At 43.4% G+C, this 20,110-nt stretch overlaps 1 protein-coding gene across 1 annotated transcript; it reads right to left on the reverse strand.

The window, feature by feature from the left end:
* Window positions 1-1,277: 1,277 nt before the first annotated feature.
* LOC111955116 (ubiquitin-conjugating enzyme E2Q-like protein 1) lies at window positions 1,278-15,952 on the reverse strand. The gene is made up of 3 exons (XM_023975204.2): window positions 15,682-15,952; window positions 14,449-15,367; window positions 1,278-1,940 (listed from the first exon to the last, which is right to left on the reverse strand). The coding sequence occupies exons 2-3, from the start codon at window positions 15,178-15,180 to the stop codon at window positions 1,809-1,811; spliced, it is 864 nt and encodes a 287-aa protein (XP_023830972.1). The 5' UTR covers window positions 15,181-15,367; window positions 15,682-15,952; the 3' UTR covers window positions 1,278-1,808.
* Window positions 15,953-20,110: the final 4,158 nt, after the last annotated feature.

Below are 20,110 nucleotides of genomic sequence, written 5' to 3' on the forward strand. Positions count from 1 at the left end.
TCTCTTCAGCCATTTTGGATTCCAGCTGACATTTTGAGAAGCCGGCGGGAAACATCAAAGCTTGCCACGCACCCTTCTCTCTTCCTCTTCCTCCCATGTTCCCTCTCTTCCTCCCTCTAATCCAGACATCAATCAGGAGCTCACTGAGACACGCTCATCTCTCAGAGGACACTCGTTTATTATTCCACCACTCCATCCTCACCAGGGCTCTGCTTTGTCCATCCTCATTTAGGGGTATCGTGTGTGTGTGCGTGCACATGTATGAATATCAGCGCTAAATGTTGAGGAGTGTGTGTGTGATGTGCCAATTCAAAATAGCCACTCTGAAGTGTGTGGTGTACAATCCCATGGGGAACTAGTAGAGATGATAATTTCCTCTGGTCAGGACATCATCATCATCACCATTGTAACAACATCTCCATACAGTAATAATGTACTAATACCATTACTGGCATACTGACGGTAAAGAGATCAGCATAGTACAGTTACCATCACACAGGAACACAATGAAAAGCCATGTTGAGACACACACATGCATGAAAGCACACACACCCTTCATGTGCCTGGTTATTAGCTCGACCATCTGGTATCTAAATCATGGGAATTATAGCTGCTGGTCTTCTCCTACACATGATAATATGACGAGAGAGAGAGAGAGGGGGGGGGGCTAGAAAGATTAGAGAGAGAGGGGAAAGAGAGAGTGGAGAGAGAGAGAGAGAGAGCTAGAAAGATTAGAGAGAGAGAGGAAAGAGAGAGTGGAGAGAGAGAGAGTTCTGTAGTTCTGCCATTCTCTTCATCGTACAGTCTCTGGGTATAAAACAAGTAATGTTTTTTCTCCATTAGAAATCAATAACCATGTACGCAACACAGTGAGGTCTAAATTTAGCCACAAAGAGGGAGAGAATGAGAGTGAGGAGAACGAACGATAGAAAGAGAGATAGAGAACACAGCTCTGCATACATTACAATCTTCATGTTGCATTGAACTGTGAAAAACAGCACAGTCAAAAGGAAAAGAAAGGAACAGAGAGAAAAATAAGAGAAAAAGAGATAAATAAGAGATAAATAAGAGATAAAGAAGAGATAAAGAAGGGGTGAATGCGTGAGTTGCCGTCCTGCACAGCCAGTCTATTAAACATCAACAGGCTGGTTTGTATGTAAATGATCAAGCAGGCAGAGGGGATGGAAAGTTTGACTACAGTTCAGTGCAGTGTGGTGTCAGCTTGGAGAGAAGGATGAGAGGAGGAGAGTAGTGGAGGGAAGGTGAGCAGGGAGGGTGGGGTAAAGGTTGGAGAGGAGAATACATCGCCCTCTTTGCAGTAGTCTTTCACAGTCTTTACCCGCAGATCCACACACAGTTTGTCTGAATGTCCCTCAGTGTGTGTGGGTGTGTGTGTGTGCGTGTCGGAAACCCAATCCATGGCCCGCTGTGACACACACTCCACTGACACACCCTCCACTGACAGACACACCTCACTCTGAACCCTCTACTCAGCCGAAGGGAGAGAAAGAGAAAGTGAAGGAGGGAGGGAACGGGAACGAAGGACAGAGGAGTGCAGCGCTGGAGGGATGTGGAGAAATGACGACTTGATGATGGCAATGATCGGCAAAGTGAAGAAGTAGACCTCGATGACAAGCGTTCGTTTGTTCATTTTTCTGAAGAGTTTCAGTGAGGTGATTGAAACAACAAAAACTAAAAACAAAACAACTGGAGCGTTGGAGCTGTAGGGTCGAGAAGGAGGAGGAGTTGAATTAGCGTGGTGTGTCGTGGTTAGCATGGCTAGCTAGCGTCATGGCCAACCTCTTTCCTTAGCCGTCAGACACAGGGGGGGAAACCCAGCCGTACTTCTCGTGRGTCTTCACCAGACTCTTAAAGGTGGCCTCCGCCTCTTTGCGGCTAAACGCCTTCTTGGACTTCCCTGCTTTCCTGCAGATACGCCCCTACAGAGAGAGAAAGGGAGAGAGAGAGAGAGAGAGAGAGGGAGAGACATAATTAGTACAGTATTTACATATATCATTGCCTCAACCAATCACTGATACTATAGAGAAAGAGAGATAGATAATGAGTACATTACATCTGCATTCAACAACTCAAGTATTTTCACCCCAACCACCATCTTCCATCTTGCTAATAAAAAAGCAACAACTGTATTTTCCTCGCACACAAAGGCTAATAATATATGTGGGAGAGAAGAAAAAGAAAAGAGAGTGTAGGCGGTGCATGTGACACTAAAGCTCATTGATCTCTTAGCAACAGTGGCTCAGTCTTCTCTAAAGAGCATTGTGTGGGTGGGAGAACAAAATAACACAACAAAAAGTCCCTGACTTTATCTTAAAAATGTGAATATTTAGCCTCAGTGGCACAATAAGGGGCGTACTAAAGCTAATATAAGATGCACGGCTGATTCTGCCTTTGGAGGCATCGTGTGTTGTCTTAAATTACATCATCTAATTTATGATTCACCTCTGGAGCATAACGTATCGGAGAGTCAACTCACACACCCACGTACACACATGCATGGAGAAAGAGAGAGAGAGAGAGAGAGAGAGAGAGAGAGAGAGAGGTGCTGAGGAAACACAGGCCAGAATGGCTCCTTGCCACCACAATGGTAAATCAGTTTCCATTGGTCACACTCAAACCACATTAAAAAGTAATGTATTAAACGAGCGGCTCCTGTGTCTAGACGTCATTTTGGGTCATAGGGATCAAGAAATCTCCTTAAGGCTCTGGTGAAAAGTAGTGCACGATGCTGACTCTGTCTGCATCTGAAATGGCACCCTATTCCTTATATTGTGCATTACCTTAGGATGTCATTTCTGGCCAGAAGTGTTGCACTACATGTAGAACTTGAGATTGTTTCAGATACAGCCATTTTTGTGTCAAATTAAGGGCTTGTGTGTCTGGTCGGCCATTTTGTGTGTTGAGGATGCTGGGGATGAGTAGGATGAGGTCGTAATGCTGAGTGGTCAGGTGATTAGCAACACAGTTTCCATGTCTGACTGAGCTGGTTAATGAGACTAAGTGACTCAGACAGATTAGAACAGGAACATAATAAGAACAGGAGGATCATCAGCTCAGGACTAAGGCTGTGTCTCAAAAGTTAGAGTGGTAGGCCCACTATAGGGAGTATCTCAAATGCATGCTCCTCGCGTCCTCTCTCCTCTCTCTTCGCCTCTTTCTCAAAACCCATTGGAGGAGAAGGTCAGAGGGGAGGGACCTCTGGCTTTCTCATCCAATGTTTTTGAGAGGAGAGAGGACGCAATGAGTATGCAATTGAGATTCTCCCATAGACTATTGATATGCTCACTCAAGACACTGTGTCAGCAGTAATGGCCACCCTTTCTCTCAAAACGACTACAATGACTCGAAAAGTGAAAGAAATGTTTGGTATTTTACCAGGCAGAGGAATCCAGAAAATAATTCTGTCTTCGAGACAGACACAACCTTCTTATGAATTAATCGTTGAGTTCCTGAAACCTAGGACCCATTCCTGAGCGGGAAAGGTCAACTGCTTGCCTACCTAATCGTTAGCTTGGTATAATCCTGTCCATGTCTGAATAATATTATATTATGTGCCAGTTGCCGCTGTTACAACCACGGATTTATATATACATAGATGACTGACAGGGAGACTGGCCAGTGGATTAACACACACCCATTATTAGACCAATTACAATACACACACACATACACACACGTATGCACAGCAGAAACTTTAAAATCGCATCAATTATGACCAATTAACCAATTAAATTTGAACCAATTTCCTGAATTGTCTTGCACTGATTGAATTAAACTGGATATCACAGCCATTTAAGAGCTAGGCCTTATTTCCCCTAATCCACCTTGCCTGGAAGAGAGCAATGTAGAGACTGACTACCATGTGGTTTACATTACATCAATCAACAATATCACTCCATCGGTCAGCACACTCCATTAACGTGCGACGATTATTTTCGTCCCTCTAGCCACCACAGCGGTTATTTCCTTCCACTTAGCTGTGTGACGATTATTTCCGTCCCCTGTCTGACCTGTGCACTGGGTATTTCTTTCCCCCTTGCCAGGGTGCCTATGTTTGCCAGGGGACAGGCTGCAGTGGTGGTGTGTGTGGACAGACTAGGGACTGAAATAACTCATTCCTGCCTTAGGGCATGTCCGGGCAGACTGACGCTTAACGAGACCGAAATAACAGCGAGAGAGATAGAGAGAGAGAGAGGGGAGCAGGAAAGAGATGACGAGAGAGAGAGGAGAGAGAGAACACAGAGAGAGAGAGAGAATGGGAGTGTGAGAGAGAGACCGAGAGAGAGAGAGAGAGAGACAGAGAGGTCGAAAGAGAGCAAGCACTCATGAGCTCAGTGAGGTAAAAGTGCAGCCTTTCTACAAGCTCTTTGATTTGAGAATTAAAAAGAGGAAATTGAGCTTTAATTAACTCTCTAGTGTTAGGAGGGAGGAGAGGGGAGGGAGAGAGTCAGAGAGAGGACAGGTGTGTGTGTGTGTGTGTGCGTGCAGACGTGCGGACGTCTTGGTGAGGTTGTATTTACATCCAGAGTGTGTTGAGGCTGTACACCGCAGTAGTCTGTCATTGTTTATCTAGTTCACTTAAGCCTTCCCTCCCTCGCTTGCTCACGTCCAGTGGGACACACACTTGTCCGTTGTGTGAAGTGAAGTGGTTGATGGGTAATCTTGTGAATGGAGATCAGTCAATGGGCCAGGCAGCGCTCCGCTCAGTGCCCCAGTGCATCTTGGGAAGAGGATTTGAACTTGGGATGATTGCATAACACCTGGCTACATGTGCCAGAGAACAGGATCAAGATGAATAAACATGCTATGGGACTGGAGAGGTGGACATCTTATCAACACAACAACATATCACTGAAGACTTGTTGTTGACTGTGGAGATTAATGTGCAATATGCAAACAGATATACTGGAATTGCAATATGACGTGGTGTGATGTCAACACATCATGTCTGATTGTGTGTAGCTTGTGCAACATGCAAATATACAGTACCAGTCAAAAGTTTGCACACCTACTCATTCAAGGGTCTTTCTTTATTTTTACTATTTTCTAAATTGTATAATAATAGTGAAAACGTCACAACTATGAAATAACACATATGGAATCATGCAGTAACCAAGAAAGTATTAAATAAATCTAAAAGTATTTTTTATTTGCGATTCCTCAAAGTAGCCACCCTTTGCCTTGATGACAGCTTTGCACACTCTTGGCATCCGCTCAACCAGCTTCACGAGGTAGTCAYCAGGAATGCATTTCAATTAACAATTGTTAAAAGTTAATTTGTAGAATTTCTTTCCTTCTTAATGCGTTTGAGCCAATCAGTTGTGTTTTGACAAAGTAGGGGTGGAATACAGAAGATAGGCCTATTTGGTAAAAGACCAAGTCCATATTATGGCAAGAACAGCTCAAATAAGCAAAGAGAAACGACAGTCCATCATTACTTTAAGACAAGAAGGTCAGTCAATGTGGAACATTTCAAGAACTTTGAAAGTTTCTTCAAGTGCAGTCGCAAAAACCATCAAGCGCAATGATGAAAATGGCTCTCATGAGGACCGACACAGGAAAGGAGGACCCAGAGTTCATTAGAGTTACCTTCCTCAGAAATTGAGGCCCAAATAAATGCTTCACAGAGTTCAAGTAACAGACACATCTTAACATCAACTGTTCAGAGAAGAATGTGTAAATCAGACCTTCATGGTCGAATTGCTGCAAAGAAACCACTACTAAAGGACACCAATAAGAAGAGACTTTCTTGAGCCAAGAAACACAAGCAATGGACATTAGACCAGTGGAAATCTGTCCTTTGATCTGATGAGTCCAAATTTGAGATTTTTGGTTCCAACCGCCGTGTCTGTGTGAGACGCAGAGTAGGTGAACGGATGATCTCCGCATGTGTGGTTTCCACCGTGCAGCATGGAGGAGGAGGTGTGATGTTGTGGGGGTGCTTTGCTGGTGACACTGTCAGTGATTTATTTAGAATTCAAGGCACATTTAACCAGCATGGCTACCACAGCATTCTGCATTGATACACCATCCCATCTGGTTTGCGCTTAGTGAGACTATCATTTGTTTTTCAACAGGACAATGACCCAACACACCTCCAGGAGAGTGATGGAGTGCTGCATCAGATAACCTGGCCTCCACAATCACCCAACCTCAACCCAATTGAGATGGTTTAGGATGAGTTGGACCGCAGAGTGAAGGAAAAGCAACCAACAAGTGTTCAGCATATGTAGGAACCCCTTCAAGACTGTTGGAAAACCATTCCAGGTGAAGCTGGTTGAGAGAATGCCAAGAGTGTGCAAAGCTGTCATGAAGGCAAAGTGTTGCTATTTCGAAAAGAAAATTGAAAATGTGTTTAACACTTTTTTGGTTACTACATGATTCCATATGTATTATTTCATAATGTTGATGTATTCACTTTATTCTACAATGTAGATAATAGTAAAAATAAAGAAAAATCCTTGAATGAGTAGGTCTGTCCAAACTTTTGACTGGTACTGTATTTATAAAGGGGTTGTAATAGGTTTATAAGTAGTTTATACCTATTATAGTTAATTTTCTATAGTTGCGCAACATACAAATAAATGTATAGAGGGTATGTGTTTATAAACTGTTTATAGACTTTTACTAATCTCTTCCTGACAAAAGATGAAGTGTAGAAAGGTAAAACATTTCAGAGTAAATTTGGTCTTAATTCAATAATGGTCCTCTCTGGATGTGGTTATGTTCATGGTCATGACCACTGACCCAAATAGCTGTGATAACATGTACGATAACACTGATAATCAGACAAGGCCAAACCGCTCCTAAAGACCATGCAGTACTTGAATTGGAGTGGTGCACCTCACATGTTCTACTGCTTGAGTACCGCTTATAGAATAATCACTTGAAGATATTAACTCTGGTACTGTAAAATTAAAGAACCAGCACTTTTTTCATACAACTTCAATCTAGTCTAGTACACAGCAATGGGGAAACCATAGGAATCTATTGTCTTTCTATTCAGTAATTCTATCATCCTCCCATGCAGGAGATGGTTATTATTGGATGTGATTATTTCTATCTCAAGCAGAACCACCACAGGGAACCACAGAGTAGCAGCACTAGTAGCATTCAAGTAGGAATTACGGTGTTAGTTTCACATTTGGTATGTGGCAAACCAATCACATGGGAAATCAGGATACACATACAAACGCACAACCAAAGACGCATGTGCGCGCACACACTTGCATAATTTATCAATATTGTTTTCATTAGCAAACTGGAGGAGGAAGGCACTGGGAAGTAATTAGTGTACACTGACTGCAGAGCTGCTCTCGCTCTCTTTCTCACTCTCTCTCACACGCTCTCTCACCCTTTTTATATCACCCCCCATCAGAGTGTAATCACAGATAAGATGGAAAAAACTAACTGCTAATCAAGATGCATGTNATGGAAAAAACTAACTGCTAATCAAGATGCATGTGTGTGTGTGTGTGTGTGTGTGTGTGTGTGTGTGTGTGTGTGTGTGTGTGTGTGTGTGTGTGTGTGTGTGTGTGTGTGTGTGGGCTACTGTGTTTGTGCATGTGATTGATTGATCAGCATTTAACTGCATTCTGAAGGCAAAGATTTCCCCCTTGAAGCTGAATAATGATCACCAATTCCCCAGGAGAGCATTTCCAGTAGCAGCCATGTTAGTTGAGTCTCCTTCACAGGCCTCAGGCCTCAGGCAGTGGGCCTGCTGCTCACAATGCATCATTAGGGTCAAATATATTAAGTAAAATTAAATATTTGAGATGATGTGACCAACACCAATCTAGATTATTGATGTCTTTGCTATGGATCTCTTTGGGTGTTCTTCCTTACATTGCCCATACATTTACGATTGTGACCACATCATATGTGTCAATGTAACTGAATAATTTGAAATGATATGTACTACACTGAGTGTACAAAACAATAAGAACACTGGCTCTTTCCATGACATAGACTGACCAGGTGAATCCAGGTGAAAGCTATGATCCCTTCTTGATATCACTTGTAAATCCACTTCAATCAGTGTAGATTAAGGGGAGGGGACCGGTTAAAGATTTTTTTGTTTGTTGATGAGACATGGATTGTGTATATGTGCCATTCAGAGGGTGGTAGTAGGTGTCAGGTGCACAGTTTTAAGTATGTCAAGAACGGCAATGCTGCTGGGTTTTTCACGCTCAACCGTTTCCTGTGTGTATAAAGAATGGTCCACCACCCAAAGTACATCCAGCCAACTTGACACAACTGTGGGATGCATTGGAGTCAACATGGGCCAGCATCCCTGTAGAATGCTTTCGACACCTTGTAGAATACATGCCCTGACGAATTGAGGCTGTTCTGAGGGCAAAGGGGGTGCAACTCAATATTAGGAAGGTGTTCTTAATGTTTTGTACACACAGAGTAAGGGATAAATGCCGATGTTCTGTACATTACCTTGTAAATAATAGACAACGCAATTTTTCCAAGGTAATGTACAGAACGGAGGCGTTTATCCCGCTTATACCACAGTTGCCCAAGAAAACAATACTAAAGCACACATACAGTATATGTCACGATCGTCGTAACTTTGAGGAAGAGTGGACCAAGGCGCAGCGTGATAATGATACATCTTCTTTAATGAAGACAAACAAAACACTTACAAAATTTWWWWWAAAAAATGATCGTGAAGCTAAACAAACTACGTGCACACATGCAACATAGACATAGACAATTACCCACAACAGCCTAATGCCTATGGCTGCCTTAAATATGGCTCCCAATCAGAGACAATGATAGACAGCTGTCTCTGATTGAGAACCATTCAGGCAACCATAGACATACCTAGACACCTACACTAAACACAACCCCATAACCTCTACAAAACCCCCTATACAATACAACCACCCAAGACGAGACAAATACACACAAACATCCCCCCTGTCACACCCTGACCTAACCAAAATATTACAGAAAACAAAGATAACTAAGGCCAGGGCGTGACAGTATACCTGTAAAAATAACATGTTTTCGGGTATATTTTCATTTTGATAATGAATTTATACTTTCTCCTCTTTCCACTTTGTTCTATCACCAGTTGTTAATTATTTTTGTTATTTCTCTATGTACGTCGTTCGTTTTTTATGTTCCGTTGCCAGCCAACGGTTGCTTGCTAACTAGCCAACTCCGCTAACACAGTTACGTCAACCTGAGCCAGAATAACAGCTAAGTAGCAGCATTCGCGTTTGTTTAAGCTGTTTTGTAGCGACATCTATTTGGATACATCTGACCATAACAATGCCTGGTTTTGAACATTTGCTACCTCGTCAGGACACTGTTCATTACAGTAGTTGAGGAGATCGCATTGCAAATGAAACACTTAGCAGAAGCTAGCTAAAGTAGAAGCTAGCTAAAGTGAAATAGTTTGTTGCTAGCAAATCTGCCAATATAACAACCAAATTCAACAGTATCAGTTGCTGAAAACAGCTGGTTAAACTAGAAACATGTAGGACGATTTGACAGCATAGCACCACATGCAACATGACTGCAACATTATTGAAGGACCAGAGAAATTAATGTTTATCACGTTACGTCGTCAGAAGAGGCTGCCAGTGTTGCCAACAATTTTTCAAGGAAARTAGCTGTTGGTTGCTGCATTTGTCGCTAGTTGACGCCAATTTATGCTGTCCCTCAGTCTCTCATGTTTTCTATTTATGTCACGACTTCCACCGAAGTTGGCTCATCTCCTTGTTCGGGCGGCGTTCACCGGCCTTCTAGCCATCGCCACTCCATTTTTCATTTATTTTGTCTTGTTCCCCGCACACCTGGTTTACATTCCCTAATCACATTGTGTATATATATTCCTCTGTTCCCCCCATGTCATTGTGTGGTATTGTTTTTCTAAGTCTTATCGTCTCCTCCCTTTGCCCGGTCTCCCTACGGCCCTACAGACTGCGGAGGCCTTGTTTACACACATCTTCCGGCACTACGGGGTGCCTGAGGATATAGTGTCTGATCGGGGTCCCCAGTTCACGTCGAGGGTCTGGAACGCATTCATGGAAWGTCTGGGGGTCTCGGTCAGCCTTACCTCAGGTTTTCACCCCGAGAGTAACGGGCAGGTGGAGAGAGTAAACCAGGATGTGGGTAGGTTTCTATTGCCAGGACCGGCCGGGGGAGTGGGCAGCGTTCGTGCCCTGGGCAGAGATGGCCCAGAACTTGCTCCGCCACTCCTCCATTAACCTCACCCCCTTCCAGTGTGTATTGGGGTATCAGCCAGTTCTGGCTCCTTGGCATCAGAGTCAGACTGAGGCTCCTGCGGTGGACGACTGGTTCCGGYGCGCGGAGGAAACATGGGACACCGCCCATGTCCACCTTCAGCGCGCCGTGCTGCGCCAGAAAGTGGGCACAGACCGTCACCGCAGTGAGGTGCGAACACCGGGGGACCGGGTCTGGCTCTCGACCCGAAACCTGCCCCTCCGCCTGCCCTGCCGGGAGCTGGGCCCGCGGTTTGTGGGGCCATTCAAAGTCCTGAGGAGAGTGAACGAGGTGTGTTACAGGTTACAGCTTCCTGATTACCGTATTAACCCCTCGTTCCATGTGTCTCTCCTCAGGCCGGTGGTGGTTGGTCCGCTCCAGGAGTCTGAGGTGCGGGAGGTTCCTCCGCCCCCTCTGGACATCGAAGGGGCCCCGGCATACTCCGTGCGTTCCATTCTGGATTCGAGGCGTCGGGCGAGGGGCCTTCAGTACCTCGTGGAGTGGGAGGGGTACGGTCCGGAGGAGAGGTGCTGGGTTCCGGCTGCGGACATGTTGGACCCTGAACTGCTGCGGGAGTTCCACCGTCTCCGGCAAATCGCCCTGCGCCTCGCCCTCCGGGTCGTCCCCGAGGCCGGTGTCGGCGCGCTGCTGGAGCCGCACGTCAAGGGGGGGTACTGTCACGACTTCCACCGAAGTCGGCTCCTCTCCTTGTAGCCATCGCCGCTCCATTTTTCATTTTTCATTTGTTTTGTCTTGTTCCCTGCACACCTGGTTTACATTCCCTAATCACATTGTGTATATATATTCCTCTGTTCCCCCCATGTCCTTGTGTTACGTGTTTTATGTGACACGCCAGGCTGGTTTTCCATGTTCCGTGTTTATTTTCATGAAGTATGTTTATTTGGTAAACTATAGCTTTTGTGACTGTTTTCGCGCTTTGCACTTTTGCCATTTTTGCTGGAGGTTTTTGATGCAGCTGCGTCCGTTTGCAGTTTACTCCTGCAATAATAAAGTGTGCGCCTGTTCACAACWCTCTGCTCTCCTGCACCTGACTTCGCTACCAGTACGCACACCCGTGACAATTTATTTAATTTAACTAAGTAAGTCAGTTAAAAACAAATGATTATTTACAATGACGGCCTACCCCGGCCAAACACTAACCCGGACGACGCTGGGCCARTTGTGCGCCGCCCTATGGGACTCCCAATCACGGCCGGTTGTGATACAGCCTGGAATTGCACCAGGGTCTGTAGTGACGCCTCTAGCACTGAGATGCAGTGCCTTAGACCGCTGTGCCACTCGGGAGCCCGAGCTCATGCAATGATAAATTATCCAACGTAAAATATAATATTTGAAGGAGAACAACAAGGAACCGATTTAATACATTCACTTCACTCGCTGCTGAAGACCGAGAGGCTGGAGAGGACCGAGAGGCGGGGGAAGGGGCTCAAGTGACGGGTGCACACACACGCTGCAGCTGGCTAAGGCGGAGCCGCAAGCGGCACAGCTGAGCTCAGCCGAGCAGGCACACACACCAACAAGAAAGTCACTAAATCAAACAAAAGTTGCTGGGGCAGCCTTAGAAAGTTGCTAACTTTGTCACTATACTATTTTACCAATACAAGTCGCTGGAGGGGTCTGGAAACTTGCTAAATCTAGCAACAATTCGCTAAATTGGCAGCAATAAAATGTTTYCCCCCTCATTTTCCTCCAATTTCAGTTTGTGTGGTTGTTGGTTTAACTTTTTGTTACTTTCTAGCAAGTGCTGTCTCAATGCAGTAATTTATATTGACATCATGATTAGGTGTCTCTTTATGTCCCGATATCGGATGCATGACTTGACCTTCACCTCTCCCGAGCCCGTTGGGGAGTTGCAGTGATAAGACAATATTATAATTACCAATTGGATATCATGAAATTGGGGAGAAAAAGGGGTAAAAATTATTACAAAAATAAAAAACAACAACACTTTTGTCACATGATCCATTCGAAGGTTTGGGATTCCGACCCGGTTGTCATGTCAACACAGCTGTCAGTGCTGAGCAGCACAACCCATGATCATGATTGACAGATCAAGACACTAGCACAACAGGAGATGTATACAAATTATTGTACATGGTTTAGCAGTCAATAAATGCAATTTCTAAGTGAATCAATTTCAACTGAAATTGTCCACCATTAACTGTGATAGCTAGCTTATTTCATTGCTTGCCTGGTTAGCTCATTGCAAGCTAGCGAGCTGTGATGGTGTTTGCAATGTCATTTTGGCTAGCTAGCTAAATTATACAGGGTGCAGTTATTTTATATGCTTGCTGTTACAATAACCAAATGGTTGGATAAACAAATMATTTGTGAAACCACAATGTAATGCAGCAGATGACATGGTGTGAGTTTAGAATTCTCAAACAAGCAGCTTCAATTTGATTGGCTGTTGCATGCAATTTTAATCGGGTTTGAGTTGCTTCATGTAACAGCAAAGTTGCTTGATGATGTCACTTGCAACCTTCTACAGCAACTAAAATTGCTTGAAAGTTGCTTTGTCTAACCCCAGCCTTACATTGTCCATTAGACTAAGCATATTTTTCTTCCTCTCTCATAATTCATACAATTAGTAGGCCTATAATAACAGCTGCATGTCCCAATGTCAACTGGAATTCAACTGAAATTCCGTTACATCATCAAAGAGAAAAGGGATAAACTACCACTCTTAGGTCACTGGAGGGAAATCTGGTGACATGCTTACATAAATTCCTCCTGTCATAACGCTATCATAACAATGACGTCAGATGTGACGGGCAAACCCGAACCGTCAGTCAAAGCAGCTAGATTCAAGGAATGACAAGCAATACCGTTCTAATGCATGAAATGCTCTACTTGTGGTGTATTTCATGCATCAGCGTACTGATTGAATAGGATCAGGTCAACAAACATGATCAATTATAGGGAAATGATCATATTTGATGACAGAGGGGGTGAGAATGTAGTAGTGTCTGATTTACATAAGTTCTGCTCAGTCTGTTTCTGTCAAAGAGGACAGGACAGGTAGAGGAGAGACTGTCACGTTCCTGACCTGTTTTCTGTTTAGTTTTGTGTGTTAGTTGGTCAGGACGTGAGTTTGGGTGGGCATTCTATGTTATCTGTTTCTATGTTGGTTTAGGGTTGCCTGGTATGGCTCTTAATTAGAGGCAGGTGTTTTGCGTTCCTCTGATTAAGAGTCATATTTAGGTAGGCTGTTCACAGTGTTTGTTTGTGGGTGGTTGTCTCCTGTGTCAGTGTTTGTCGCACCATACGGGACTGTTACGGTTTGTTCATTTCATGTAGGCTATTTTTCCCNGGGGGGGGGGGGGGGTCCGTTGACATTTTGACATAAGTTCCTCTTGTCATGCACAAACATGCACCTGTTAAGAAAGTACCCGTGAGAACTGTTAGAGCTCCCTGGATCGATGATGAATTAAAAAATGGTATGGTTCAAAGACATGATGCAACAAAGGTGGCTAGCAAGTCAGGCTGCTTAGCTGATTGGTTGACCTACTGTCAATTGAGAAATGTTATGACTAAAATGAACCACAAAAAATTATAATTTATATTACCAAACAAGATAAATTACGAAGTTAAACTCCCATGCTCACCTATTCCATATCTCGCCATTTATCAAATGATATGGAGTGACCTTGTCATTCTATGTTAGACATTTATTTTCCTCACTAACGATGAGGATTTCTGKAGGTGATAAAGGATGATGCATTCCGATGAGGAGGTAGGAGGATGAATATGAATCTCACACAGAGTAGAGAACATTCAGAGCACAGCTGCGAAATGGCGGCTGTAATGTCACAGCTAAAGATTAATCACATCTAAAATGTGTAGATAGATTTCTGCTTCTCTCTCCTTCGCTCTCTCTCTGAGATGGGGGAGAGAAATAGGTCTCCCAATATGAGATCTGTATCACAATAAAACCCCATTCCGATTCAACACAGTTTGGCAGATATGAACAGGGGTAAGCTACTACATTGACAGCTTTTACGCAGTACGGTTACACTAAACATTGCGCATGGCGCATGAGTGTCAAGTGTCAACATTCAACACCAAGACTTTACCGTCCACTGCGTCTCGTGTTTCAAAACAACACGCACAAGGGACTGGGGGATAGAGACCCATGCATTAATAAAACAAATAGATCCTCACCTGTCCTTTTACGAGACTTGCGGCAAATTGCCTCATCACGGCTTCCACTGTGTAGGCGCTGGACCATCCGCGGGGGGTTAACAGCTCCATACATATCGCTCCGCCATCCAGCACGTACCCGTTTTCCAACCGGGGGGTGAGCACCCGCATGAAAGGCGGGGAGAAGGGGAAATTGTCGGGGAAAGAGACATTCAGCAGTATGAACTCGGTGTTCGTTTCTTTCATGTCCTGCCACAGCGCCGAGTCTTTGTCTACCTGGTGGAGCTTGACGTTCCAGTCAAATAGGTTGTCGTCGACCAGCTCGACAGTTATAAAGTTGTCTCCCAACCGCCGGATCTCCTGGAGTTCCTTCATGAGTCTTCTCGTCCGGACTTGGGTGCAGTGCTGCCGGTGAGGGGCTAGTGGTGGTATCGAGGCACTGGTCGCTGATTTCCCAACCCCGATCCCACCTCCTCCTCCTCCGCCTCCCATCTGCTGTTTCTCCTTGGTGTCCTTGCCCTGTTGCTTATCCTTTACGGACGGTTTGTCCTTGCTGCTGTGCTGGTCCAGCTTCTTCGCTTTGATCTCGGGGGTGCTGAGGAGGTTGTTGGTCTCGTTGGTGGTCTGACAGTGCTGCTTGGTATTCTTGGTGTTCCCCTTGGTCCCCTTTAGCGAGCCCTGGTGATGCTTGGGGTCCTCTGTGTCCCGGTCGTGAAGACGAATCAGACCGATTTTACGCAGTAGAGTGGCCATTATGTCTCCGCCGAGCGCAGGGCGATCGAGATTCACGATTCTCCCTTTATAGCCAACCACTGATGTTAGACGGTGAAACCGTAAAAAAAAACTTTGCGCCGCAATCCCTCAGCTATACTGCAGCCTCTGGACAGACGCTTGCATGTAGCCTAGTCCTTCTTCAGTGCATCATTCTGACGAGGTCCGACTGAAAAAACACACACGCCATTAATAAACCGATGAACTGCTGTCTATTCGATTTGCAGTTTAATGAATCTGCCACTGAAAATAAAATAATCCTATTCAATAGTAGCGTAGTGGACTGACTGTGTTGTGGYAATTGACTGCATTCCTAGTGGCGATCAATGGCTGCTGAATATCTATGCTATTATCCAATAAACTACATAGGGTACAGAATAGATAGCCGCTTTGAAATATGCATTTACACTGTTATTACTCTTATAAACGGTTATAATTCACACATAGCACACCACCTCTATTTTAATATACACATCGATTTACCATTTATAATTCCGTTCGGAAAAATGAAACCCCAATGTTCTCGTGTAACCTATGCGACGAAAAGGCGAGTCTTCAGCTGCACTGACATCAGCTATTACAGTGGAGAGAGAGGGATATTAAACGGTTACCATCCAACAAAGCGAGTTAAAGCCTTTGATTTAACTGCAGCTGCCGCGACACTGTCTCTAATGTTACTGAGGACGAACCAACCCCGCTAATCCTTGGCGAGGAATCACACAATCCTCGTTAGCTCGCTGCGCTCACACACACACACAAATAGCAGCGGAAAGGGATGACCGGCCAGACGTGGGTTGGCTTCCGCTGCTCTACCTGGTTTGAATGGTTAATGATGTGGAGAGAGGGGGCTAGATGTGGACGAAAGAGGAGAGAGTGAAAGTGGGCTGGGCTTTTCAGCCAATGTCATCCTATCATAGCCGATACGTAAGAGCTTTTCCCACTCCCGTAATAGAGGCCTATATGCCTCAGGGCTGGGGCCAATTCCATTTAAATTCCAGTCAATTCAGAAAGCAGGGTGATGTCAGCATTAGTGGGACATCAGGTGTAGTGGTACATTTTCGTTAGATTGTACTGAACTATGGTAATTTTGCAACCCATGCACAACAAAAGCTTTTTGGTTTTTCCTGAGTGTGTTCTGTGTATGAACAAATAGTTGTGGGTTAGTGTGACGTCATTGTAGTGTGTGTGGTCAGGTTTCCTAGATGGGTTGACCCATTAAAACTCATGAAACACCGCCATACATACAGTGGCTTGCGAAAGTATTCACCCTGCTTGACATTTTTCCTATTTTGTTGCCTTACAACCTGGAATTAAAATGGATTTTTGATTTACACAACATACCTACCACTTTGAAGATGCAAAATATTTTTTATTGTGAAACAAACAAGAAATAAGACAAAAAAACTGAAAACTTGAGCGTGCATAACTATTCACTCCACCAAAGTCAATACTTTGTAGAGACACCTTTTGCAGCAATTTCAGCTGAAAGTCTCTTGGGGTATGTSTCTATAAGCTTGRCACATCTAGCCACTGGGATTTTTKCCCAWTCTTCAAGGCAAAACTGCTCCAGCTCCTTCAAGTTGGATGGGTCCTGCTGGTGTACAGCAATCTTAAAGTCATACCACAGATTCTCAATTGGATTGAGGTCTGGGCTTTGACTAGGCCATTGCAAGACATTTAAATGTTTCCCCTTAAACAATTCAAGTGTTGCTTTAGCAGTATGCTTAGGGTCATTGTCCTGCTGGAAGGTGAACCTCCGTCCCAGTCTCAAATCTCTGGAAGACTTTCCCTCAAGAATGTCCCTGTATTTAGCGCCATCCAACATTCCTTCAATTCTGACCAGTTTCCCAGTCTCTGCAGATGAAAAACATCCCCACAGCATGATACTRCCACCACCATGCTTCACTGTGGGGATGGTGTTCTCGGGGTGATGAGAGGTGTTGGGTTTGCTCCAGACATAGTGTTTTCTTTGATTGCCATTAAGCAAAAKTTTTGTCTCATGTGACCAGAGTACCTTCTTCCATATGTTTGGGGAGTCTCCCACATGCCTTTTGGCGGACACCAAACGTGTTTGCTTATTTTTTTCTTTAAGCAATGGATTTTTTTCTGACCACTCTTCCATAAAGCCCAGCTCTGTGGTGTGTATGGCTTGAAGTGGTCCTATGGACAGATACTCCAATCTCCGCTTTGGAGCTTTGCACCTCCTTCAGAGTTATCTTTGGTCTCCTTGTTGCTTCTCTGATTAATGCCCTCCTTGCCTGGTCCATGAGTTTTGGTGGGCTGCCCTCTCATGGCAGGTTTGTTGTGGTGTCATATTCTTTCCATTTTTTTTATAATGGATTTAATGGTGCTCCGTGGGATGTTCGAAGTTTCTGATATTTTTTTTTTTAACCCAACCCTGATCTGTACTTCTCCACAACTTTGTCCCTGGCCTGTTTGGAGAGCTCCTTGGTCTTCATGGTGCTGCTTGCTTGGTGGTGCCCCTTGCTTAGTGGTGTTGCAGACTCTGGGGCCTTTCAGAACAGGTGTATATATACTGAGATCATGTGACAGATCATGTGATGCTTAGATTGCACACAGGTGGACTTTATTGAACTAATTATGTGACTTCTGAAGGTAATTGGTTGCACCAGATCTTATTTAGGGGCTTCATAGCAAAGGGGTTGAATACATATGCATGCACCTCTTTTCCGTTTTTWAWWTTTTTTATAATTTTTTAAAACAGATTCTTTTTTTCATTTTACTCCACCAATTACTCCACTATTTTGAGTATGTCCATTACATAAAATCAATTTAAATTACAGGCTGTAATGCAACAAAATTGGAAAAACGCCAAGAGGGATGAATACTTTTGCAAGGCACTTTATGAAACCTTGCGCTAGATTGACAAGGCTGTGATTTTTTCAATTATAATTCAACAATCTAGCTTTTTGTGTTAAATTAGTAGTTATTTGTAGTGTTTAAAATKATATACTGAATAAAAATATAAACGCAAAATGTAAAGTGTTAATCCCATGTTTCATGAGCTGAAATAAAAGATCCCAGTGGTCTTTTATGATCCATACACAGAAAAAATAAAAGGCCACTCTAAAATATGCAGTTTTGTCACACAACACAATGCCACAGATGTCTCATGTTTTGAGGGAGCGTGCAATTGGCTTGCTGACTGCAGGAATGTCCACCAGAGTTGTTGCCAGAGAGTTGAATGTTCATTTATCTACCATAAGCCGCCACATCCGACTTCTTCACCTGTGGAATCGTCTGATACCAGCCACTCGGACAGCTGATGAAACTGAGAAGTATTTCTGTCTGTAATGAATCCCTTTTGTGGGGAAAAACGTATTCCGATTGGTTGGGCCTGGCTCCCCAGTGGGTAGGCCTTGGTTCCCAAGTGGGTGGACCTATGCCCAGGCATGTGAAATCCATAAATTAGGGCCTAATTTATTTATTTCAATTGACTGATTTCCTTATGAACTGTAACTTAGTAAAATTGTTGAAATTGTTGCATGTTGTGTTTATATTTTTGTTCAGTATATAATAACCATTCATGTAAACAGTTATTATATTTTATGAAATTAGATTTATAGTGCTGTTCCACTTCCCCTGAATTGTGCTTGAATTTCAGCTACAAAACAAACCTTTAATCAATTTAAATGTATTTCCCTTCATTAGATATTCTATAAATACACTGAAATATGTTGTTTTAGTTGTTCATAAAATCTCTGAATCGATTTTAGATGCTATATAGTAAATAAACATCATATGATGACGGTTGAAGGAATCAGGGGATATAATAAGGGTAGGAAAAGAAAGAAAGGAAGCAAGCACCTGACATGTAAGAAATGGTGGACAGAAAAGAGTCTACATCTATGAACGTTGACAGATTTGGGGGATAGTAGAGGTGTTTCAGGATCAAGTAAAAGCTGTACAGACTCCTTTAGGTAGATTTTCACCAAGAGCTTTGAATGTCTCCAAATACATTTTCTAATGGCATGGAGAGGTTTGTTTTAAACGGTTATTGTCACAAAATTGTAAAAACAGAGTGTGTTATCTACAMGCTTCTACAAAGTCTTATTGATGAGTTCATGACAAGTGTGAGGTCAAGTGGAAGACTAATGTATTTCCAATGAGAAAAATAGTGTCCCAGTTAATTTACTAAAGTGTCCCACTAACACTGAAAGCCATGCTTTAGCAAAAGTATGGGTCTGATGTTCTTTTAGTGGTTGTAGCATCCACTGAATAATACATTTTCAAGTTGTTTGATAAACATTTAGATAAGACCTTAATTGAAATTAGCATCACTAGAGTAGGGGTAAACTGATTTTGATTGTCTTCATAGCGATCTACCAAAAAGTGTYCCACTCATGCCTACTTTACCCTAAACCAAATTCCAATTCCAAAACTGAAATAACTGGTCCTCTAAATTATTTTGTAGCTTATTCATGTCTATGTTCTATCCTAACAGGACAAGAGAGGTGGGGATATATTTAGTGTAGCCTATAGCCTAATGTTAAGGCTATTATATTACAAAGTGGCTTCAAACAGGCTGTCTTAAGTAGCCTACAAARTATCTTACTCTATTTTATATTTTGTATATTTTAATGTTTCACTGCACTGCTTTTATTAATTGAAAACATTTACATAACATTGTCCACCAAACTATACATAAATGCAGGCACATTCACTGTATTACACATGCACGGTGAGGATGATACATTTAAAAATTAATGTTAGTTGCAACAATGTATCGATATTTCAGAACACGACGCTTTGCGATAATCTTGAGCTGCAGACGGCAGTCTGTCGCTACGGCAACTACACATTCGCCAATGATTGGTTCTCACCCTTGCGGAAAGCAGTATGTCATGGGAGTGTTTGTCACTAGTTACCACAGCCACAAAGTCAAAATTGG

The sequence above is a fragment of the Salvelinus sp. IW2-2015 genome, linkage group LG30, assembly GCF_002910315.2.
Source record: "Salvelinus sp. IW2-2015 linkage group LG30, ASM291031v2, whole genome shotgun sequence".
NCBI lineage: Eukaryota > Metazoa > Chordata > Actinopteri > Salmoniformes > Salmonidae > Salvelinus > Salvelinus sp. IW2-2015.